The 23,144-nt window shown below is 43.3% G+C and overlaps 2 protein-coding genes across 2 annotated transcripts in view; both read left to right on the forward strand.

Moving 5' to 3' along the window:
• The window catches only part of TRPV2 (transient receptor potential cation channel, subfamily V, member 2), a 9,794-nt gene extending 2,190 nt beyond the window's left edge, over positions 1-7,604 (forward strand). Inside the window, exons 4-15 of the mRNA XM_010015742.1 lie at positions 1-128; positions 612-910; positions 1,388-1,564; positions 2,000-2,158; positions 2,279-2,374; positions 2,903-2,973; positions 3,684-3,849; positions 4,614-4,680; positions 4,769-5,076; positions 5,428-5,546; positions 6,315-6,409; positions 7,173-7,604. Coding sequence (XP_010014044.1) covers positions 1-128; positions 612-910; positions 1,388-1,564; positions 2,000-2,158; positions 2,279-2,374; positions 2,903-2,973; positions 3,684-3,849; positions 4,614-4,680; positions 4,769-5,076; positions 5,428-5,546; positions 6,315-6,409; positions 7,173-7,303 — 1,816 coding nt within the window. The 3' untranslated portion in view covers positions 7,304-7,604. The remainder of the gene's footprint in view (positions 129-611; positions 911-1,387; positions 1,565-1,999; positions 2,159-2,278; positions 2,375-2,902; positions 2,974-3,683; positions 3,850-4,613; positions 4,681-4,768; positions 5,077-5,427; positions 5,547-6,314; positions 6,410-7,172) is intronic.
• A 3,940-nt stretch (positions 7,605-11,544) lies between these two features.
• LOC104406677 (integrin alpha-E-like) overlaps positions 11,545-23,144 on the forward strand; it is a 22,184-nt gene continuing 10,584 nt past the window's right edge. Inside the window, exons 1-12 of the mRNA XM_010015743.1 lie at positions 11,545-11,581; positions 16,159-16,229; positions 16,767-16,884; positions 17,513-17,653; positions 18,008-18,129; positions 18,778-18,929; positions 19,521-19,671; positions 20,137-20,272; positions 20,862-20,972; positions 21,232-21,353; positions 22,285-22,436; positions 22,821-22,974. Coding sequence (XP_010014045.1) covers positions 11,545-11,581; positions 16,159-16,229; positions 16,767-16,884; positions 17,513-17,653; positions 18,008-18,129; positions 18,778-18,929; positions 19,521-19,671; positions 20,137-20,272; positions 20,862-20,972; positions 21,232-21,353; positions 22,285-22,436; positions 22,821-22,974 — 1,467 coding nt within the window. The remainder of the gene's footprint in view (positions 11,582-16,158; positions 16,230-16,766; positions 16,885-17,512; positions 17,654-18,007; positions 18,130-18,777; positions 18,930-19,520; positions 19,672-20,136; positions 20,273-20,861; positions 20,973-21,231; positions 21,354-22,284; positions 22,437-22,820; positions 22,975-23,144) is intronic.

Here is a 23,144-nt window from a genome sequence, read left to right on the forward strand (position 1 = left end):
CCATATTGCCATAGAGAAAAGGAGCCTAGATTTAGTGAAGCTTCTAGTAGAGAATGGAGCTGATGTCCATGCCAGAGCCCATGGTGAATTCTTCAAGAAGAAGAAAGAAGGAGTTTACTTTTATTTTGGTGAGTCAGCGTGGAATATGTTCCTTTACTTTTTACATTGCCTTACTGGATGCAATGCCACTAATTCTCATTTGGTTTGCCCCTCTCTGCATGGGTTAGCATCTCCACTGTCCTGTAATCAAGCTCTTGACTAATTTGAATGGCAGGATCCTTTCATGGACTGAGGTGTCCAATGAACATTTATTTGGCATCATCTTTGGTTTTATGTATTTAATCCCATCTGAGGAGCTTCAGACAGAAACAAGCACTTGGTTAGTTTTAACCAAATTAGGGGTCTGGGAAAGTGTTTCAGCTGCCCCCAAAAATAAGGAGTAATTTACTACAAAACCCTTTCTGAATCTAGAGACACTGAGGAAGCACTTGTTCTGTGTTCCAGTGGTAAAACTATAGGCTAAATATGCTTCCTAGAATTGCTTTTATTTTTCTCTAATTCTTTTTCACCTCTTTCTGCTTCACCTTCAAATACTGTCTTCCTCTCTTCAGGTGAACTTCCCCTCTCCTTGGCTGCTTGTACCAACCAGCTTGAGGTTGTGGAATATCTTCTAAACAATCCTCACCAGAAAGCCAGGCTCCAGGAGCAGGACACGCAGGGCAACACAGTCCTCCATGCCCTGGTGATGATTGCAGATGACACTGAGGAGAACACCAAGTTTGTGAGCACAACATACATTGAGATCTTGAAGGCAGGTGTGAAGGTTGACCCAACGTGGAAGCTGGAGGAGATAGTGAATTATGATGGATTAAATCCTCTGCAGCTTGCTGCCAAGACAGGCAAAGTGGAGGTAAAGACAGGGGGAACCATGGGGTGGCTGAGAAACATGGAAGACTGTAGCATACATCCTCAGCTTAGGGTTAAGAATAAGCTTAAGCTTATTCTTAGGGTTTGATGTAGGAACATCTTGCACCCGACCTGTAGTAATGCTACTGACAGTGGCAGTGCCACAGGAGGCAATAAAGGAGGCCTCCTTCAGGCCACTGCACTTAGTGTGCTACAGAGTTTGAGCTGGCTGCTGCTGCTCTCTGTCCCAGCCAAGATAGATGGTCTGAACTGAAACTGGTTCTACTTCTGGAGGAGCCGATACAAGACCTAGTTAGATGATTTCCTGCTTTTAGCCAGTTAGTCTGATGTTTGGGTATATCAAAGTGAATACTGTAGAAAGCCAGGTGTCATGTATTTGAAGGTGAGTTGGGTATTCTTGTGTCATCCTATACCTTTGTTGCATACATATCTTTCTGGTATTCATCTGGTTTCTCTTCAGATCTTCAAGCACATCATCCAAAGAGAGATCAAAGATCCGGTGTACAGGCATCTGTCACGCAAGTTCACTGAATGGACCTATGGGCCTATCCATGTGTGTCTCTATGACTTGTCCTCTATAGACAGCTTTGAGGAGAACTCTGTGCTGGAGATTCTGGCATACAGCAGTGACACACCGGTGAGTGCTGCGACTCAAAGTCAATGGCAGCAATGTTTTTTCTGCCTTTCTGTAGGGTTGCTGTTGTATTATGCAAATCATTTCAAGTTAATGTGATGTTTCACATGATTACTTTTTTGGAAAAGAAATGCATGTTGGAAGTATTGGAACATTTTAGTATTTATAGTCTGCTTGGTGTACCTCTGATAATCTAGAATATGAGAGAAATTTTTGAGCCTTTGGTTGTCCTAAGCGTGTCCAAATACCTTGATAAAGCTGAGCAGAAGTAACTTCTTATGGGATGGTTGATTCCTTTCATACTGAAAGGCCTGGCTGAATAAACCCTTAGCAATTCCCTAGTTGGAGCCACTGACCTCTTACCCAGAAAAAGACAATCCTCTGGTGAATTTGCATTCCTGTTGACACACGAGTACTTTTTTGTTTGTTTTTCCATAGAATCGGTACAAGATGGTAGTTTTGGAGCCACTGAACAAACTGCTTCAACAAAAATGGGAAACATTTGCTTCCAAGAGATTCTACTTCAGTTTTGTCTCATACTTGTCATTCATGATCATCTTTACAGCCATTGCGTACTATCAACCCTTACGGGTAAAGGTAGGTCCAATCTTTTATCTAGAGAGGCCTGACTGGATGAGTTTAAAAGGTGCAGGGTGGTTATCAACACTACCTTTGCCTGTCTTCAGTGGGTTTTTTTCTTTTGGTTTTATTTTGCAGCCTTCATTTCCAGTGGAGTTTACGGCTGGAGGCTTCCTGTGGGTCTCTGGACTGATCATTATCTTGCTAGGAGGCATTTATCTAATCTTTGCTCAGGTATGGGGATCTCTTGTTTAGTTCCATTGTGAGAAAGAAAAAAAAGGAAACTGTTACTGACATGAAGGCAACATATTCAGTTCTCTTGACATGAGGATGTGCATGAGTGGATGGTAGGAGGGAATCCTGCTCCAAGACACAGTGTCAGTGTAATCTAACAGTGATAGGGATGGCACGAGCCAGGTTGCTGGGCAAGAGGAAGAATAAGTTCACAACAGCAAATAATTATGAGACACTTCTGTGATTTATGGTACTGAAATTCATCCTTGGCATTTAATGCAGTCTATTAATAAAGACATTGGGCTGAGCCATGATTAAGCCCTTATCTATCCATGCACTTTATAAATAAGGCCTTTCTTTCATCTTTGAAGGATGAATAGCTGAAATTTGGGATTTTGCAAATGAAAGCATGAAGAGGAGCTTATGGAACAAACCTTGCCCCTGAGGAATAGGCTATGCTGGGCAGGAATCACTCAATAACATGCCCTGTTTTTTGATGAATGGCTACCATTGATTTTTCTCTGCCAGAGTCTGTACTTGCGGAGGAGACGCCAGTCCCTGAAGACTATGTGTTCTGACAGCTGCATTGAGATCTTGATGTATGTCTCTTGAGGTTTTTTGCACAGTGAAAGCATGGGTGAAATTGGTTCTCTGCTGTGTGCAGCTAAGTTGCCCTAACATTGCTAGAGAGATGGTGAGCAGAAAAGAATGATTCTCTGCCACTGTCTCCTCTTTCCATCCTTTCCCTGCTTGCTTCTACTTGCTGCATCTTGTCATAACCCTTTGTTGTAATGGACTTTGCTGGGTATGGTCTGTCCTTGGATTTATAGTGGAACACAGTGAAGGTCAGACCCTCAATTATTCTGCAATTAAGAACATATACCTGTTAGAAAAAGAGCTCAAGTTCTTCATCATACTGTCACTGTGGCTCAGAGTTGACTGAAAGGAAAATAAGTTCTCAGTTTTCTGAGGAGAAATGTGTATAGATGCATGTGCGTGCCTGTATGCGTGCATGTGTTCATAAGTGTTATATTTTTTTCCACTTAATATCGGTTATGTGAGTTACATCAAGCAGTTCAAAGTTTCCATACTGTGAGACTAACCAGTTCATAACGAAACTGCAACAGTTCGTGGGTCTGGTTATAACAGGATTTGCTTATATAAACTATGTGTCTGATTAACTGCCACTTTATATGTTCCATGTAGCCTCGTAAAATGTGCTTGCTTTTCCTTGCAAAACAGAACAGATCCGCAAATGGGCCTTTCTGTTGAGGTAAGTCACTGTGTCACTCATTCTATTTCTCTCCAGCTTCATCCAGGCTTTCTCATTGCTGCTGTCAGCAGTCCTATATGGTGCAAGTTCAGAAAACTATGTGGCAGTGATGGTGTTCTCCCTGCTTCTGGGATGGGTGAACATGCTGTACTACACTCGGGGCTTTCAGCGCACTGGGATCTACAGTGTCATGATCCAGAAGGTCAGTGCTCAGGAAAAAACTTTGTATGAAAGGCTTTTAGGTGTGAGGAACCAATAGAAGTCCTGCAATCACTTTTCTTCTCTCAGGACCATGAAAATCATAAATGGAATTGATGTACTGACTATGGAACTAAATATATTGCACAAGGAGATTAGACCAATATCTTCAAGGAAGTACAGTTGCAGCAAACCACTAGTTTGCCATCTTCGAATATAGGAAGTGGCAGCAGCTGACCCTTCCCTATTTGTCATAAAACAATTCAAAACTAGCAGTCAAAACCAGTGTGAGTTCCCTGGAACTGTTGTGCATGGGCTGAGAAGTGTTTCCAGATCCATAGAGGAGAATGGGACTACAAAGACAAGACAAAGCAGAGGCAAAATGTGGTACCAGGGAAGAATTCTGATCACCACTTGTGTGAAACACCACAGAGATGGAAAAGAGAGGGGGGTGGGGGTGTGTGTGTTAAAACAATTTGGAAGCAGCCATACTGGGGAACTGACATGATATTTATTTATTTCTAAGAACCTATTCACATGAACATAACAACAAATAAGTTCATGTAATACTGTCAGGTTAAGCTACCAAATGATGTTACTTACCTAAGGAAGTAATACGTATTAGGTTCTTAAACTGGATACAAATGTTTTCCAGCTTGCTTTCAGTATTGTTACTGGGGGTTGGTTTATGATGTGTGAGAGCGGGAGATCATCCGCATGATTTCATGTGAGAGAAAGAATGACGCTTCCTCCCGATTTGTGTTTCAGACTATCTTGAGAGATCTGCTGCGTTTCCTCTTGGTTTATATGATCTTCCTCTTTGGCTTTGCTGCAGGTAAGGACTTGCTCAGTGTTATGTTATAGGCTGGGCTACAAGAAGTAAATTTTTTCTGAAAAGGATTCAAATCCTGTTTTTCTCCTAGCTCTGGTTACACTGATGGGGGATGCTCCTTCGGTTTCTCAGAACAAGTCTCTTGCTCATTTGGAGGGCACTGGGAACCATGCTATGTACGGTGGGCTGCTTAGTGTCTCTCTGGAGCTCTTCAAGATCACCATTGGGATGGGAGACCTGGATTTTCAGGAACATGCCAGATTCAGATACTTTGTCATGCTCCTACTGCTTCTCTTTGTGATTCTCACTTACGTTCTTCTGCTCAACATGCTGATTGCACTCATGAGTGAGACTGTCACAGATATTTCTGGTTACAGCAAAAGCGTCTGGAAGCTGCAGGTGAGGCACGGTGCTGCTCAGCAGTTATGTCATGGCCTAGACTCCTACTTGAGCCTCATAACATCAGAGATGACAGTGCCTGTCTTTGTCCTAAGCCTTAGCTATAAGCTAAATCCTATCATTTTTACATGTATTTAAAACTCTTGCTTTTTGGATGACTACCATCCAGTTCAGATCCACATGCATAAATAACTTGAGTGACTGGTACTATTAAGCTAAGAGCACTTTGGGATTGGGTTCCAAAGCAATTTTCTAAGTCCAACTAGTTGCTGATTGGAGAAGATTGAATTGAAAAGAGGGGCTGGGCTCTGTATGCCCTGTTTTCTTTCTGACATAGACCTCTTCTTTCAGAGGGCTATTGCTATTCTAGAGATAGAGAAGGCCTGGCTGTGGCGCCAAGGTGGGAAGAGGAGATCTGGCTGCTTCATGTCGGTGGGCCTTAATAAGAAAGATGAGAGGTGGTGCTTCAGGTAAGACAGATGACCATTACAGCCTTGTGACAGATTGTCATGATTCATAAGCTGGTAACCCTCAACCGCCACAGGGAATTTCAGCACTGATTCAACAGAGTGCCTCAACCACATGTTCCTGGGTACATGCAAGTTGGTTAGTGGAAGTCTGAGAGCTAGTTGAACCACCAAGACATGCTGTCACCCAAAGATGTCCTGTTTAACCCACATCCGTGCAAGCACTTCTGGTGGCAGAGTGTCTGCAGTGATGCTTTCCTTATTGCTGCAAGTATAGCTGTTCCCAGAGCAGGCTGTGGTGGGAGGGAGGCAGGCCTGTCGCCCCTCAGGAACATGCAATTGCAGTACAACACGAGAGGGCAGCACTCCTCGCATACAGGCGCTAGGAGAGCAGATGAACCTTTCCCCACCCAGTGAAAAGAACTGCAGGCAGCACTACTGTAACTTTAGTGTGTTACAGACCATGTATAGAAAGTGGAACCTTGGGACCCTCCTTTGTATTAAGTATGTTCCCTGGGAGGAACTGGAGTATTTCAAACCAAACAACAAGGACCATCACACAATATGCAGGGGGAGAAGATGCTGACCCCATGAACTTAGACTACAGAAGATCTTTACTCAAAGAAAAGCTCTGTCTGGTGGTGTTGTTACAGCTAAACCATTAGGATTGTGTTGGCAGGATGAACTGGGTTGTGATGCTGTGGGATAATGTGATCTGGGTTGAAATGCTGTGCTCTATGTACCAGTGTCTGTTGCATTTTGTCTCTCCAGAGTAGAGGAAATTAAATGGACTGATTGGGCAAAGGATGTGGGAGTTCTTAAGGAAGACCCTGGCAACACCAATGATTCAGAAATAAACCCAGAAGGTAAAATAAATAATGAAGAAACATCTTCAGTATCTTTTTAGCTTCCTGTTGCACAATTACTCATGGCATGTTGTTATGTTTTTGGTAACAGAAATTTTAGGCAGTCTGACTTGCTCATGAAATTGCTTCCATGCAGCATCCCTCAGTAGCAGCAGCATCACTTGTGAGCTGAGAAAATAAAGAATTAGAGCAGGTATGGACTTGGTCAGAGGTTGGGAACAAATAATGAGGATGAAGGAGATGCTATTCCCACTTACCTCTGATAGAAATGGGCAGGAAATGCTGCTGAGAAAAGCAAGGGCTGTTCTTCCCTTTGACTCAGTAGCCCAAATAGATAGTGCTTTTTCTAGCAAAGGTAAAATTTAGGCCCACTCATAGTCCAAATGTCAAAACCACAGGGCTTTTTGAGCACAAATCAGGATGTTACCACTGGCAACTTTGGCAAATTCTGCCTAAGATAACGATATTTGCTTCCCTGAGAAGCAGCTCTGTGAGGGAAATGAAAAGCTGTTACTCTCTAGAAATTTTGTTCAGCCTGGCAGAGCTTGGGCAGAAGCTCCACTGGATTGAAATACAGCCTCCTGCTCTTCCAGCGTAGGTTCTGACTAGATGCCGGCTTTTTAGGATTGGGGATGTTGCAACATTTAACACAACTACCTGGTGTATGTCGGGATTTCCCTAAACCTGCACCCTTCTAAAAACTGGATCCCTTTGTCAGCCTACTGCTGACAAAGGGCTGCTGTTTTTATGTCTCCTGCTGTAGAGACAAGATCATGGAAACGGATGCCACAGAAACAACTGAGACCAGCTGGTTCAGAGGAGCAGTCACTATTGCAGCCCCAGATGTCAGCAACTGAGATGATGCCTCTAGAGGGACAAACCAAGAATCCTTAGGAGGTTTTCTGGATTGCAACCTTGCTTCCACCTTCAAAGGAGCAGTTCTTCCTCTAGCACCTGGAAAAATTGAAGGCATTGTCAGTATTAAAGTGCATTTCGTTGAAGACTGTGGTTCAGCCTGTGGCTTTAAATATTTTCATGCACTTTAATCATTAATTTCGTCTGAAGATACTATTTTTACTCAACTTTCTTTGCCTGATGCTTTCTTATTACTTATGTCTAAAGGTGCAAGAGCAAGATCATAGGGGCAGTGGGAGTGGTCTTTGGGAGGCAGTGCTTTCTGAGCTGTATAGAAATAATGCTGCTTGCCATAGAGAAGCGGAGGATGGAATGACTGCTCTAAGAACGGGTCAACTGTTATTCTGTTGTCACAAGAGACTGCACTGAAGTGCTTTGGAATAAAGACTGCTGTAGAGTCATAAAAAGTTGCTAAGGATGGAGTTAGCTTCTGTGCCAAACACTGTCGATGTGAGACATGAGTGGACAAATACTCTTCAGCCATCAAAAGCTCTACTCAGTCTTTGTGTCAGTGCCTGCAGTGCTCAGTGTTTAGCCCACATCAGAACTCCCATTTTACAGTGTTATAATGAAATTGTTTGCACGATGTGCACATTTGCTTAAGAGCACAATAGTGATGTGGATTTCCTGGACCTGTAACTTCGCATGGGGAATTTCTGAAACATCTGTCTTTCACAGGTTGCTTTGTGTCTGTAGAAAACAGCAGCAGAATCCTGCACATGGCTTCTGAGGGACAGACAGCCCACAATGCATCATGTGGTTAACATTTCCTGTCAGTCTTAGTGAGCATCCTGTCTCCCTGTAAATGATTACAAGGACCTCATTGCTTTTTGTGGTGTGCACACTGCCTCAGGCAGAATGAGCAGTTTCCTTTGGACTCTGTGAAAGAGATAAAAATGAACTGTCTCACTTTCAGCCTGTATTTAAAATAATAACATAAGTATTTCTGTAAACTGTCAATATAGCAAGTGTACTTCATTGAAAATGTTCAACTTCGGGCATATTGTCAAAGCTTCAGCCTCTCTCAAAAAGGAAGAGAAGATGTGACTATAAGGCCTTGTAAAATTCCTAATGATGTGTCACCCAGCACTTTGCTGAACACACTGCCACACGGGCGAATGACTGGTTTTGAGGTCTTCATGTCAGTTTACACAGCCACATCTGTAAAAGTAACAGCTGATGTTGCATTGGATACACCTTTCATACAGGCAGTGGCTAGTGATAGCCCTGAAAAAGCTGCAGGGTACAAATGTTGGCAACACCCTTCAGTAAGATAAACTATGCAACTCTAGATCTCATGTCTTTCATTTCTACTCTGAGCAAGTGAAGCTAGGAGGTTTGTCTTTTGGAGGCAGTCATTTTAATCCTGTTGCTTACTACATGCATGTGACTGGCAGCAAAAGTATCTCTTTAAAAACTTATTCCCTGTCAGTTCAAATGGGTTCTTCCCCTGTGCTGGGCAATTCCCTCTGCAGTATCAGTGCATTGGATCTCTGAACTGTAACTAACTTGTCTCACTCCAGCTTCTGTTGTCTTGCTCTGTGAAGCCTTCGGCAGCTTTTTCCATCTATGGCTTTGTCCTAAATGTTTCCAAGATTTGGCAAGGTGCTCATATTGCACAAAAGGATCATCTGGCATATAGTGATCTATTGCTGTGCTTGATGCTTTGCTGTGCAAGGGACACTTTGAGATTCTCAAGGAACACAGAACCAGATCTGCTATCCCTGCCTGGAGTCTTAGTAAAGAGAAACCTTGCTCACTGGCAGTGCTTTTGATAGCTGTGGCTTGTGACGGCTTGCTGTCAAGATAACCTGCCTCTTCAGCCATTCTTTGAACCTGCTTCTCTTTAAATCCGTTTCTTAGGGGATTTAAAGTGTTAGTTTATCTTTTGATCTGCATCAAAAATATTCTTAAACATCTAGTATCTGCTCTGAAACAGGGCCCTGGCATTCCTTGTGCTTCACAGTCACACCACAGACCACCAGTCCCAGCGCTCCCAAGCTCATGAATGAAGGATGATGCACACCAGACAGGCACATGCAGCAATCAGATAGGTCAGGTTGGTCAGAAGATTTAGCAGTGCCCAGGCTGTTGTACAGTTCTTTGATGTGCTGTGGAAAAAAAGGAGATTTTTTGAGGAGTTACAACCTCTCTGCAGTGAGAAGTGAGTTAGCGCTATTGAGATTAATACCAATAACTTCCCAGTTTTCTTTATTCTTAATGCACAAGGCTCCTATTTGGTTTCACCTTCTGAGCCACTTCCCGTTTTGGTCACATTGCAAACAGGAAGGCTATCTGGGGTTTATTTTGAGGGATATCTGCAGTTCCTTGCAAGAGGAAGGACTTAAAAGCTGATTCATAGCTTTGAAGGCCCAAGAGGATTTTGGGATCCACTTTTAATAGGTCACAATGTTTTTCAAGAAAACACTTCAGTCATTGACACAAGAAATTACCAATAGGTGAACTGTTCCCTCCCTTCTACATCTTGTGACAGGTAAACCCATCTGCATGTGAACCCATCCCTGTGCAAATGGGGAGGCTTTGTAGGGCTCTCCTCTGAGAAAACAGAAACCTTTCACAAACATCACTGAAGGAATATCTGCAGTTTCTCTTCTTTAACTGCTTGGGATGTATGAGCCGTGGAGACCCTGAAGTCCCAACCATGCCATGAAGAAGACACCAGCAGCTCTTGTGACTTTTCATGCAGGGCTATTGATGCTCAAACCCTCCCCTATTTAATTTGGTCAAAGTTGCTTGGCTCTTGAGGCGGTTGGGAAATGAATGCAGACCTCATTGCTTCCAAATTCCTCCTCCTCTACTTGAGCACACTTTGTGTGGTCATTGCTTCCTGTGGCATCTCTACTAGGCTCCACATGCTTCTCACTGCTTCGTGTCTGGTTTGTATGGTTCCCATTTCCCCATAAAACCATTTTCCTCAGGGCTATAGGTGGAAGCAAGACTTTCTTGTTCCTCAGATGCTTTGCACATTCTATTTTGTGGTAGTTTTTTCCCCCATGCCTTTTTCAAAGCATGCTCTGAAGCTGAAGCCAGTATGGGGAGCTGTATCTGCATCTCAGTTGTTTCCCTCTCTTTTCATCTCTTCATGACCCCACTTGCAACTGAGCATACTTTCCGTTGCCTCTGTAGCTAGCAAAAGGAGTCTTTGAAATGTGACAAGCAAAGGGGCTCAGACAAAGAACAGATGCTTTATGTATGTCTACATAAGCTGCAAAGAGCTATTTCTGAAGCGATGCAGCTGGCACGTTTCTCATCTGGAGTGTTCCCTTGGCTAGCTGTCAGCGTTATTCTTCTTTGCTCTGTTTAAGAACTTTAATTTGTTAAATGACTAAAAAGAAAAATTGGGGAAAAAAAGACATTTCAAAGGAAAACTGTTCCACTTTGCAACCTCACATCTGCTTCAGCAGCATGAATAAAAGGGGGGACAGACAGGACTAGGCAAAGCTTCAGGAAAGCAACTGCAACTGCTTCACAGCTGGCACCTAACTCTTACCAAATCTGAGTGCAAAGAGCGTTTGCTTTTAGTTCAGATCCCTGAGATGTGGAGTGCTCCAGCATTCCTGGACTGTGAGAATGGTTGTCATATGTTGTTAAATACAGGGAGTCCTTGGAGAAAGAGAGATGGAGGTAGCTAGAACGTGTCTGTGTGATTTGTTGCGCTCTTTTCTGAGAATGCTTGGAAAATTTACAGTTTCCGGGCAGAGAACTGTGTCTCTGAAATGGCTTTCCCCTTCCCTGCCCCTGAAAAGATTTGCCATGACTCTTCTGATTCCTCAGCATTTGCTACTTAAGCTCATTTAGCATGTGTAATAACAATACACTGCACCTGAGTAATACTTGCTACACAGAATTCTGATAGTAGAAGCTCTCTGGGAGTAATTCTGTGTGAGTCTGGTCCAGCCTAGGGTGAACAGTACAGAGAACCACGGGATCAGTAGAAAACAAAGAATTGTTGGTACAGGGGAGAGGAGATATGCAGAATCCCTTAAGGTACCCTGGACATCCTGCCATAAAATGTCAATGTTTCTGACACCAACAATGTTAAAAATAAAAGGGAAACACCAAGAACTCGGGGGGGGGGAGGAGGGGTGGATCTCTTGCACTAAAAAATTGCTATGAAGGGCATCTGAGAGGTGACATCTCTCTTAAATCCCTGCTGTGAGCTCACAGGAGAAAATTTGCACAGTTCAATGTGATGCGGCATGTCCATGTACCAGGCACCAAAGGACAAGGTGGCCAGTACGTACATAGACCCTCACGGCTTTTCCCAACATATCCGATGTATCCCAGAAGTATTGATGGACAGAAATGGAGCCACTGCTAAAAATGACCTTTCAGGAACATAAGTTTACCTTTCAGTAGGTCTTTGTATCTGCAGTTTTATTACAATGTCACTGGTGTACGCCTTGAAACCTCAGTTAGGAAATCCACAATAGAGTCACTTTTTCTCAGTGAGACATGCAGATCTGGAGAAGCATCAGAGGAAGAGCTTTTGCTTGGTATCTCCAGTCCTCCTTCCTTCACCTTAAAGCTGGGAACAATGAGGTTGCTCCTGTATCTACTCTTTCTAATGAGTGAGTCTTATCTCTGTATTTATTTTATATATTAGAAAATGAAAGTATTAGTCTGGAAATAATTTCTGGAGACTCAGATTGGTCCCTTAATGCGAGCCAGTAAAATTACTTTTCTGTAGAGAATTCAGGATGTTTGAACTTCTGTGGAAGGTCCTTAATTTGCAATGTCTTTTTCTATGATTCATACTTTTGGGTGGAGAGAGTTTTATCTTTAGTGGGAGAAAAGTGGCTGGTAGGTGAGAGTAGAATGTAGGTGACGTTTCTTAATGTTCTTCCCTTTCTAGTATAATTTGAGATACACCCTGGATTAAGCAGTTTTGGGTTTGTTGATCTCCTTAACAAGATCTCTGGAACACATAGGGTTTTTTGAAAGAAAATTTAGAGACCTTTGCTTGGAAATAAGTTTATGTGAAGTAAAGCATAGGTATGAATTAGAGGGAACATTTCCTGAGTCAGAGCCTGTACTCACATCATTGTGTCCTGTAGCCTTGTGGGAACACTTCTGCCATGGATTAGTCTTTAGTAACTTATCCCAGAAAGGGCAACACCCTTATACTGCTACTCCATTACCTCAAGCAATGGAAAACAGCACTGGGGATGTTACTGGCCGCTCTCCCAGCCACTCTACAGAGAAATACTGGTTTGAACCTATGATAGAATTTCTGTTTGTCTGTTTCCCTTTTCAAAAGACCCGATACCTACACTGTACCTACTCCATTTGTATGGAAAGAATATTATCCTTTAAGTATTTATTTTGTGCCCTTGCAGATTTCCTGACAAACTTTACACTGCTAGTTCGGGGAAAAAACTGTTATTAATTTGATTCTTTTAATGAGATGACCATCACAGTTCTCTGTAGCTTGCTTTGCTGGGATTTTAGATTTAACATCAAGATTTATGCTCTACTCTTTTCATTATTTGGGCTTGACTTCTCCATGGTTTATGATGATGTATGTATTTCTGCTAATATCTTTGTTCTCCTGTTTCTTACTATGGGAAGTAACTCCCAGCTTTGTAAACATATAAATCCTTAATGGATATGCCTGCAGAAGTTACTGATGTTTTTTCAAATCTTGTTGTTTCTTGATTTGTTTTTTGCAAAATCAAGGTGGGATCATTGCTGGAGGCTTCTGTCCTTGCGAGCTTCTGCAGATCTTTAATATTGCTCTTCTTGTGCTTTTTTGCTTTTGTGGGTTTTACCAATGAAAGCAGCAGAGCAGAAGAAGGTAGTTGGTGGGTCTTGGTTATATTCTCAGAATGACTTTAATAAATTTGTCTGTAGAGCTGGCTAATTGACAACACAGCTTTCTTTTTTTCTTAGTTTAAGTCTAGTGCACTTAAATGCTAAAACCCTCTGGGTCATCTGTGTTGGAAACCCCTGCGAGCAGGGAGCTGGAGCAAAAGTTCAGGTAACTCGGCTTTGCAGGATGGCAGCAGCTGAGCTGAATGCAGAGTTGAGCAGCCTCTGGTTTCCAGGCCAAACATCACACAATTCCAATACAGGAATATTCCCAAGAGTGAGGTCAGCTGCCTGGCCATCGGTTCTTTTTGTTATCTGCTTGAGAATTGTCCCTTACATCAAAACCAGTTGAATTTTCCAGGTTGCTTTTTAGGTGGATCTAGAATTCTGGGTTTGTTTTAAAGGAAGTTTGCTGGAAGCTTTTGTAAATGTGGTATTGTTGGGCTGATTCCCTTCCAGTGGAAACATACACTGGAGCATCTCTGGGTTAATTTAGGCATTCTAACTGGTAAAGTGGGATTTGCAAAGCAAGGTGGGAGTCCAGGATGGTCTGCCTGTGCTCTGAAAGGGATGCCTGAAGCGTGGGATATTTCAGGAAGCAGAAGCAAGACTTTCAGTTCATACTATTTGCATGTTTAATGGCATTGCTCCAATTCTGGTACTTCTTCTTTCACCTGTGCTTTCAGAGCCAGGCTGGGAAATGACATGGAATTCAGTCTGAGTGAAATTAGAATGAGGAAAGACTCTAGATGAACACAAGGACATAATTTGATCTCTTGTTAGTACATCAGGGATTATACTCAAAATGCTGGACTGCGTGTTTAAATGCAGGCTCAACCTACAGCTTTTAGAGTCAGAGTCTGGGCATTCGGAGCAAGCATTTTAGGCTGGAGTAATCTGTAAAGGCAGATTGTATACTTTCATTCTAGTTTCAAACAGGAACAGAGTGTGATTGGAGTCATTTGGGTTTGTTCCTGAAATTAGTGTGAGGTTCTCAAAGTTGTCCTGTGATTGACAGAGGTTTGGTGATACAGCATGGATCAGTGCTTGAATTTACAGAACTTAACCATAGTAGCTTGCTTTCTGTGCATTCTACTTTGTGATATTTTCAGTCTGTAACCTGGGTTCAAGTGTATTTCTCTCCCCAGCCTGTGCATTTACTGGTGTTGACACACTTAGAGAAATCAAGAGCAGCGGTGTGAGCAGCAGTGAACAACAGCACAGGCCCTGGAGTTTTGTTTCCTCTCAGGAGGAAAACCCAGGTTTGTGAGCTTCAGGTAGTAGGGATGTTCTGTGATGTCCAAGATGGACTTTCATAACAGAACAACAGGACTTGCATTATTGTATTTTTCAGTAGGCTGGGGGGAAAAAAAAAAACAACTTTGTTAATCTAAATCAGTGAAATTTCCATAGCTTGGTATCTCCCTCTGCCAACTGCTTCTGCTGCTGTGGTGGGCAGGGTTCAGGGAGAGCTGGCCCAGGAGTCTGTTAACTGTGGCTCTACAGATCACAGTTTGTGCTCATTTATTTCTTTGTTTTCAGTGGTCAAGTCCTTGAGGAGCTTTAATGTTGACACTGGCAAGACGTGGATCACATCACACACAGCCTCTTTGTTGTGGCCCTCGGTTCTTCAGCACTCCGATGGAAACACACCCATGTAAGGAATAGAAGAAAGAAGAACATACCCCCATTTCCCATGTCTTTATGGATGAGTGGCCTGAGGTCACGTAGCTTCTCACTTTCTACAGCTGTTAGCACAGGTCGCTCTGCCTGGGACCCAGAGCTGTTCCTCAGTTCTCAGGGGCTGATGAGTGGTGCTAGAGCTTCACTGGTGTGAGGAGTACACCGGCAGCCTGTGAATCTTCATGATGCTTCTCCCCCCTCACCCACACCTAAGTTGTGGCTCTGTACAGAAAGGATGTCTGCTCGTTTAACCAAATGGCAGAAACATGCAGCTGGGTTTTTGCAAGACTTCCTGGCATATTGTGTCATTGCTGGGGCTGCAGCAGTCAGAGCACCCACCAGCTATCAAGAGTTGTGTTGTGAGGTTGGTCTGAAGACCATAAAGAGTTGGAAACTGCTGTATTTTAAACTATTTGGTCTGTAGAGGAAGCGAAATGCATGACTAGGCCAGTGAACAGAAGCCAACCACAAGTCGTTACTGTAGAGATAACCTATATTATGCTGAGCAGATTGCTTAGGCTGTGTAGCAGGCAGCATATTTTAGGTTTCAGGGTAAATAAACTTTTCTACCCCCTGAGCAGAAATTGGCTAACTCAAAGAGCAGTCTCCATTTCATACAGCAGTGCTGCCATTTCCTACATGGTGGTTGGACTTTCTCGCTGCACCTCCGGCCTCCCTTTATCTCCAGTATTTTATGGACAAGCCACTTCCAGGCCTCTTCCTTCACCTGGGATAGCTCTCCTGTATTCATAGTTCAGATAATGGGAAGAATGATGATTCGTAGGAGAAAATAAGTGTTTTCATCTTAGTGGCTGATTCAGCTCAAATCTGCTGCCTTCCCTCTCTTCCTCCTTTTATTCTCATTCCACAGGATTTTGGCTACTTCCTCAGTAGACAAGGGGCTGGGCAGGCTGAGGAAGTGCACCATTTTGCAGGAGGAAATCCAGTGCCAGGAGATACCTCTGCGAGGTACAGTCCTGCTTCCCCTTCCCCATACTTGCTTTGCCATAGAGTTGAGGAGGTGCACAGGCTGGGTGCTCCAGGGAAAACTGGGCACACTGCTAAGTCCTATAGGCTACAGCTTAAATCCTCACCTAAATTCTGTTGAAATACAAGCAAAGTTTCTTGTTTCCAGTGTATTCATTACTGTCACAGTTGCTGAAAGCATTAACCCTGAGTCCTTCTAGGGCAGCAGATACAGCTGACCTCAATAGTTGTAGCCTTTCTCTGGATTTATGCTATTTACCCAAGGCTGACAAGTAGTGTATCCATTTCAATTCTGTTCTTCTTCATTCATTCAATCATCCATTCAATTTCAGGAAATATTAAAGGCTCCAAAAACGTCCAGGATGGTGGCATAGCTATTGACAGGAGTTCAGACTGGATCCTGGTAAGGGACTGAAAATATCCTTGGCTGAGAACAACTGTATTTTTGAAAAATGCTGTGTATTTTTGCTGGGAAATGCAAATGAACAAACTGAGCAGACATTAACATAAGGACAAAGGCTAAAAGCTTTTGGCTGGATACTGACTGGTTAGAAAGCCAGATGGTGCATTGCCAGCCAGGACGGAAAACTGAGAAGGGCCCTTCTCACCAGCTGAGGACTGCAAAGTACCTTGTATTTAACCACAGCCACCCCCACTCATAGGAAATGGAGGATTAGCAGAGGAGGCTTGGGAGAGCCACCAGTTTGGAGGCTAACACCTCAGTCTGGTTAGCCCCCAGCCCCAGTCTTTGCCTCAGCTCAGGGCAGGAGTCCTGGGTAACCTCATGTGGCAGGGGTCACATCAGGGAAGGTGCTTTTCTGCTCCCAGTAGGCTTTCAATGCTGTGCAGGCAATGCTGAATGTTTGCCAGATGGCATCTTCAGTCATTCTCTGCCTACAGCTTTGCTCCTCATACATTAGCTTTTCCTGTTGCCCCACAGGCTTGCCTGCAGAAGAAGCATCACCGAGCTTTCACCACCACCGAAGACATGAATGGAGTCTGCACTCTGCTCACCACCGACCTGCACAGAACAGCCTTCCTCAACCTCACCAAGATGGGTATAAGAGCAAAGCCAGTGCTGTGTCTTTGCTGGGGGACAGAAATAACAGCATGAGGCTCTGCTCTAACAGCAGGGGCCTTCTGAGTTCCTAACCTACTGCCCACTGGGAGAGACCTAGAGCTGGACTTTAACATATATCATAGTGGCTTCAACAGTGTTACACGGTTCAGCCCTGCAGATTAGCACACAGCAGCAGGGATGTCCTGTTGTGGTGTCCATGCATCCAAAAGATCCAGTTCTTAAACCAGAATTTAGAAAGGCATTGACATTCTCAGTGGATGGGTATGACAGATATCCATTGGGAGTTTTAAAAGCGCCTGGGCATTAAAGATGGTTCATTCCAACTGAACTGGGCATTTAATCAAGAGAGCAGAGAGCTGGTCTGATTGTCCAGCCTTGCTCTGCTCCTTGCTGTCACTGCAAAGAAGCTGACAAGTTTCAGTTAGACAACTAGATGGTCTCATTCCATCCTCAGTTGCGTAACTGCTGTTAACAGTCTGACACTCAGGTCTTTAGCAAATTTGGGAACCTGGGTGAAAGCAGGTTCCTGAGTTTAAGATGTGTTTATTAGAAGAGTATTTTCAAAAGGTAGAGTGTGTTTTTTTCTTGCTTTTTAAATTCTTTAGTTGAGACCAAAGTAAAAGGCATTCAAAGTAAACCCAGCAATGACAAGATTACTGACAGGAGCAGCTCTATCAGCACAGACACCACCAGCAGTGCTTGTGGTGAGCTCTTTGGCAGCACACAAAACAACTCTATGTGCAAAGGTAAGTACTGGAGAGGTACAAATACTACTTCCTTCTGTATTAGCTGAGTTTGAAGTGGCTTGCATGCATCTGGTGGGAGAGAGCTGGGGAGGGAAAAGATTGAGGTTTTGAAGGTTATTTGTAATGATAAATTTCAATCATTGTTACAATCATCATTAACTGAGATTTTAAACAATAAAACCTGTCACTACAGTGTAGACCACATCAGCTCGACCTGCTTTTAAAATGGCTGGATGGTGTAGTAGTCAAAGTTTTGGTTGTTTAATACTATGTGAATGTTCTTGAACCCTTGTTAAATGTTGGGCTGCTCAAATGTACCTTCAAATGTCCTTTTATATTTAACTGCATTGACAGAAGTGGGAACAGAGATTGCTGTCATTCTGGGTGGATCAGAGAACACCAAGCCAGAGGATTTCCAGAATGCCAAGACCTCTGTCCTCAATCTGATGAAGTCAATGTGGCAGAAATGCTCAAAGGTGTGTGAACCTCCTCACAATCTGATAGACAGGGTGGATCAGAGCTCTAGTGAAGAATGGAAAGTCTCCTAGTTCATGTAATTATTGCTTTTTAAACTTCACATTGATGCTGGTAATAATTCTACATATTCTAATGCAAGAGTTAAATGTTAGTGAGCCGAGGAGGAGGAGCAGCTGAAGAAGGAAGCGAAAGAGTTAGGAGTGAATTTTCATGTCAGAAGCATGCTTAGATATTTTAGCAGGCAAATCTCTCAGGGCACCTTAAACCACAACATGCAAAAATAAGAAGTAGGGTGTATAAGCCATTACTTTAAATTATTTAAATAAATCTGGGGACAAAGTGAGGCTGAGCCATATGCTCACAAAAGGTCTAGCCAAAGAGATAAATACAGGAACTTCAGACAGAGAAATCACTGTGTTGAGCCAAAGAAAATAAAGTCAGTTCCTGGAACTGATCCAAAAGTGATCACCAGAATACAAATGTCTGATGGAGACAGAGGGATAAAGACAATATACCTATTACTTGCAACATATGCTTTTTGTGTTTGTGCAGTAGAGTTTGGGACTAAACTTGGCATTCTGAGGTCTTAGGGATCCTGCCTTAGATCTTGTCTAACCAGCTCTGGCGCTGCCATCTGCTTTCTCCAGATCAGGTTTGCTGTGGTGCAGTATGGAGCACAGATCCAAACTGAACTGAGCCTGCAAGAGAGCTGCAACAGACTAACTGCTTTCTTCAAAGTCCAGAACATCAAGCAGCAGAGCTCGCAGACTGACATCGCAGCCACACTGCAGCATGTGTTGTGAGTTCATGTGTCTTGGGAAGCTCCAGGAACACTCAAGTGATTCCTTGTTTCGTGTGCAGTCTCCCACATCTCCTCTCTACTCTTCTTCATCTCACACTCTCAAAACCTTCTCTTTTCCAATGCTTCACTTAGTGACAGGCTTTGCCAGCTGAGGCCTGTAAATGAGTAATTGCCAAGGGGCAGCGTGAAATCCTTCCTGGCTGACACAGGGGCTTCAGAATGAAAATTCAGTCACTTGGGTCTTGCTTTAAGCAGCTGCTTTCCCATCTGCACTGATGTGCTGCATCTCTGGGAGTCATGCTTTTCCTCTTGACTCCATTTTCTTCTCAATAGCATGACTCTAACACTACTGACCCACACTGTAAAAATGCCCCATATGCTATTTGTGAAAGTGCTCATGAAGTCAGAGCTACCTGTTGTGGACAGCCAGTGTCCCTGGAAAGCGTAAAACCTTGTGCGTGTTTGCCTTGCACATCTCCACTCCTGTGGGCTGAGAGCTCAGTGGACATCAACACCCTGCTATCAACATTTCTAGCTCTGCAGACATGGCTTGTCCCATGAAATACCTCTTGGCTTCTTTTTCCACAGGGATAAAGTCTTTGAAAGGCATGACTCCAACCAGACTGTTAACAAGGTAGTCATTGTCATGGCATCTGGGCAAGTGCTTCTGGAAAGCAATAGGTTGAGAAATGTGATGAACTCCTTGGAAATGGCTATGGTCAAACTCTATGCTCCTGGGGTGAGTGGGAAGCACCATTAAAGTCATACTTTTTTGCATCAAAACACATATATAAGGAGTGATGTTTCCATTCATCCTATATGTCTGCTCTTATGCTTTAGCAGGGGGTGAAAGAAAAAGTAGTCATGCATTAGACTTGCAGGATGTCCAATCCTAGATGCCCTGGCTTCTCCGTTTCACTCAGGCCTCCATCTTCTTGATGTCAGAGAGCTTATTTTGAATGAATTAAGGAATATATCCTAGAAACAAAAGTGCTTCAGTTGTGTATGTCTTGTGGCTCTAGAGCTTTTATTTTATTTTATTTTTTCTTTGCAGATAAGGGAATCTAGGATCAGGGTTGCTTTACCAAGCTTTCAGAAAACTCCCTCCTATGAAGAGCTTTGAAGTTTTTAATGGCAATTTGGGAATTTGCTGGTTTTTTGGTCTGTGTTTGAAATGTGTTCAATCTCCCTGTCTTCTCCCTAGATTGGAGAGTTCATAAGCAACCAGTGGGTGCCAGAAGAGCTGCAGAAAATTAGAGGTGACAGGTTCATGCTGTCCACACATAAAGATTTTGACAGTTTCATTTCAGAGCTGGAGAGAGAGACTCTGAGAGATTCAGGTAGAAGAAATCCCACTCCTGATACATCTGTGTTCTCTGTAACTTATAGGGTGTATCTGTAATGGGGGGTAGTTTCATTGCTCAGGGAATGTAAATTCATATCCAGATCTTACCTGTTCTGGTAATCATTTGCCCAGCAACAGCAAGTTGCAAGTGATTTCTATTACACTAGTAACAGTCCTCCTCAGCCAGGCAGCCAGGAGGACAGAAGAATCATATTTGGATCTGTGACCTGCAGCCATAACATCAGTACAGAGAGAGGTGCTTTACCGTACATTCACCGGAGGCTCAGTGTTTCTGTTAAATTACTGCCCTTCTGGGTGTGCTCAGAGCAGTTTATTTCTGTTGAACTGTAGCAGCAGTTTTAAAATGCAGTCCTGGTCCTGACAGCCTTCAAAAGTCTCAGGTATTTCCATAGTACCTGTAGTCTTGCACCTGAATACAATATTGACTTCAGGGATGAGGAAGAGTTCAGCTGGCAGGCAGCAAGGTGCAGGAAAACTGTATAGGCAGTACTGCAAGCGTTTTCTTCACCTTTTGCTTTCTCTCTTACCCTGTCATCTTTGCTCAAACTCATTTCCTGATTCAGCTGAACATACTCGAGCTGAAGCACCAGGGCACAGAAAACCTAGTAACAGTGGTGACAGCAAGCTCCCTTCCTGGATGGAGGAGGATGAAGAGGAGGAAGAAAATGACTTGCGTACGTGGTGAAGTATCTTTTTAACAAAATCATGGCAGGGACTGTCATGGGCTGACAAAGCCTGGGGAGATGCTGTACCATGAGCTGCCAGACCTGAGATGTAGGTCATGCTGAAATGACAGCTGAGCAGTCTTGGTGCAGTTCAGTTGCTTGTTTGAGTGAGATGACTTGTATGTTGATCAATAACACTGCATAAAGAACTTGGCTCTGACCAAGACTGCTGATTGGTGCCTTCTCTTTCCTTTACTTTCCTGGGCAGCTTCTGGAACTGAGATTGCTTTTGTCCTGGATGGATCAGGGAGCATTGAGCCCGAAGATTTCGAAAGAGCAAAAGGATTCATCCACAAGATGATGAAAACGTTGTATGAGAAGTGCTTTGAGGTACTCTCCACTCTCTTTCTTTAGCAGGCTAAAGAACATGCTGTACTTTAAGCTGCTTTTCACCAGAATTTGAAACTGCCAGGTTTGTTTCTATTAGGATGGAAAAGCACTTCCACAACTGGCATGTATTCTCAACATAATTTTGCTTACATCTTAGCAGTACATTCCCAGTCTTGATCCCAATAATATTGTAGATATGAAAGGTCTAATTTATATGCTCAGAAATCCCTAGCTCTGCTACGCTGCCCATCTCTGCTTTTCTTGTAAGGTGACAGTCATGACTCTCCTCTGGTTTCCTGTCTCTATTCCTATATTGTAACACCTGTACCTGCAATCACAGAAGCACCAATTAGACTGCTTCTTCAGCCAGTCTTCTTAACTCCAGTCACATATTCTGTGTGATGGTACTCTGCTGCTTCCTCTTGTGAGGAAGTGTGATCCACACACGAACTTTAGGAAAGCCTCTATCTCTCAAATGCTTCAAGTGTCAGCGTATTCTAGGGTGCAAATACAAAGTGAAGAAATGGTCCCATTCTCCAGTCTTTGATAATCAGAGCATCATGACATACTCCAAGGAGAGACAATGTGCAGCAGGGAGCAATGAAGGAACAACACAGTAATATCACAGATAATCTCCTCTGCAGCCTGCACATGGGCCAAACAGAGCAGGAAAATGGAAGGACTTAAATCAATGTTTCCCAAAACAATTTTTCTCTCCGTACTGGTAATGATTTGGTTTTCCTCAGCTATTGTATGCTTACAACAATCTGTGCGTCTGCACTAGACATACTTAAAAGCCACCTTCTCTTGAAAAGAAATCTTCCTTTCTGCATAGTCTGGCTAATGTTTCTGTTGGCATTTCTGGGCCAGTTGTTGCAGAGATGAATCAACGGTAGTCACAAGCAGGTGCTTATCTGCTGCTTCCTTCCAGTGCAATTTTGCAGTGGTGCAGTATGGGTTTGAAATCCGAACTGAGTTCGACCTGCGAGAAAACTGGGATCCTCGTGCCACCCTCCAGAAAGTACTTGATATTGTGCAGGTGTGCAATGTGACAAAAACAGCATCTGCCATGCAGCATGTCCTGTAAGTAACAAAAGAGCACAAGAAATTAAGGGGATGAATTTGTGGGGTATTTCATGAGTAAGGGAGAGGGACATCTATGGACATTCAGGTCCTGAAAGCAGTGATTTATCTGGCAGTAGTTGAATGGCAGGCAGTGGTTCCCATGCCGTGTTTTAGAGTTATGAAAGCCAGCTGTTGGTGCCTAATTCTTGGTGTGGGGGCACTCAGGAAGCAACAGAGAGACAACTCCTAGTAGTTTTAAGATGTGTGAATACGAAAGAAATCCTCTTGCCTCATTGCTGTGACTGTTAGTTGCAGGTGCATAATTCAACAAGACTCTTCCTTCTATCCCAAGGAGGGAAGCTTCAACTTTCATCCCAAGTTCTTTGTTTTGATATTTTCCAGGGATTCTATCTTCACTGAAAGTCATGGGTCCCGCAAGGATGCAGCAAAGGTCATGATTGTGCTTACAGATGGGGAAATACTCCTAGATGAAATGAACTTGACAACTGTGATAAATTCACCCAAGATGGCAGGAATCAAGCGTTATGCCATTGGGGTAAGCTGGGAATGTAGTTGGAGCATATTTCCCTTCTATTTCTTGGTAGAACCAGCAGCAGAGAAAAGGAGAAACCAGCAAATTAGCCTGTGTTTGTCAATAGGACTTTGTCCTGAAGTCTGAAGTTTAGTTTCAGACATGCTCTATGTCTCCTTAAATAACATTCCTGC

Source organism: Nestor notabilis, unplaced genomic scaffold (genome assembly GCF_000696875.1).
Source record: "Nestor notabilis isolate BGI_N333 unplaced genomic scaffold, ASM69687v1 scaffold32255, whole genome shotgun sequence".
Classification (NCBI taxonomy): Eukaryota; Metazoa; Chordata; class Aves; order Psittaciformes; family Psittacidae; genus Nestor; species Nestor notabilis.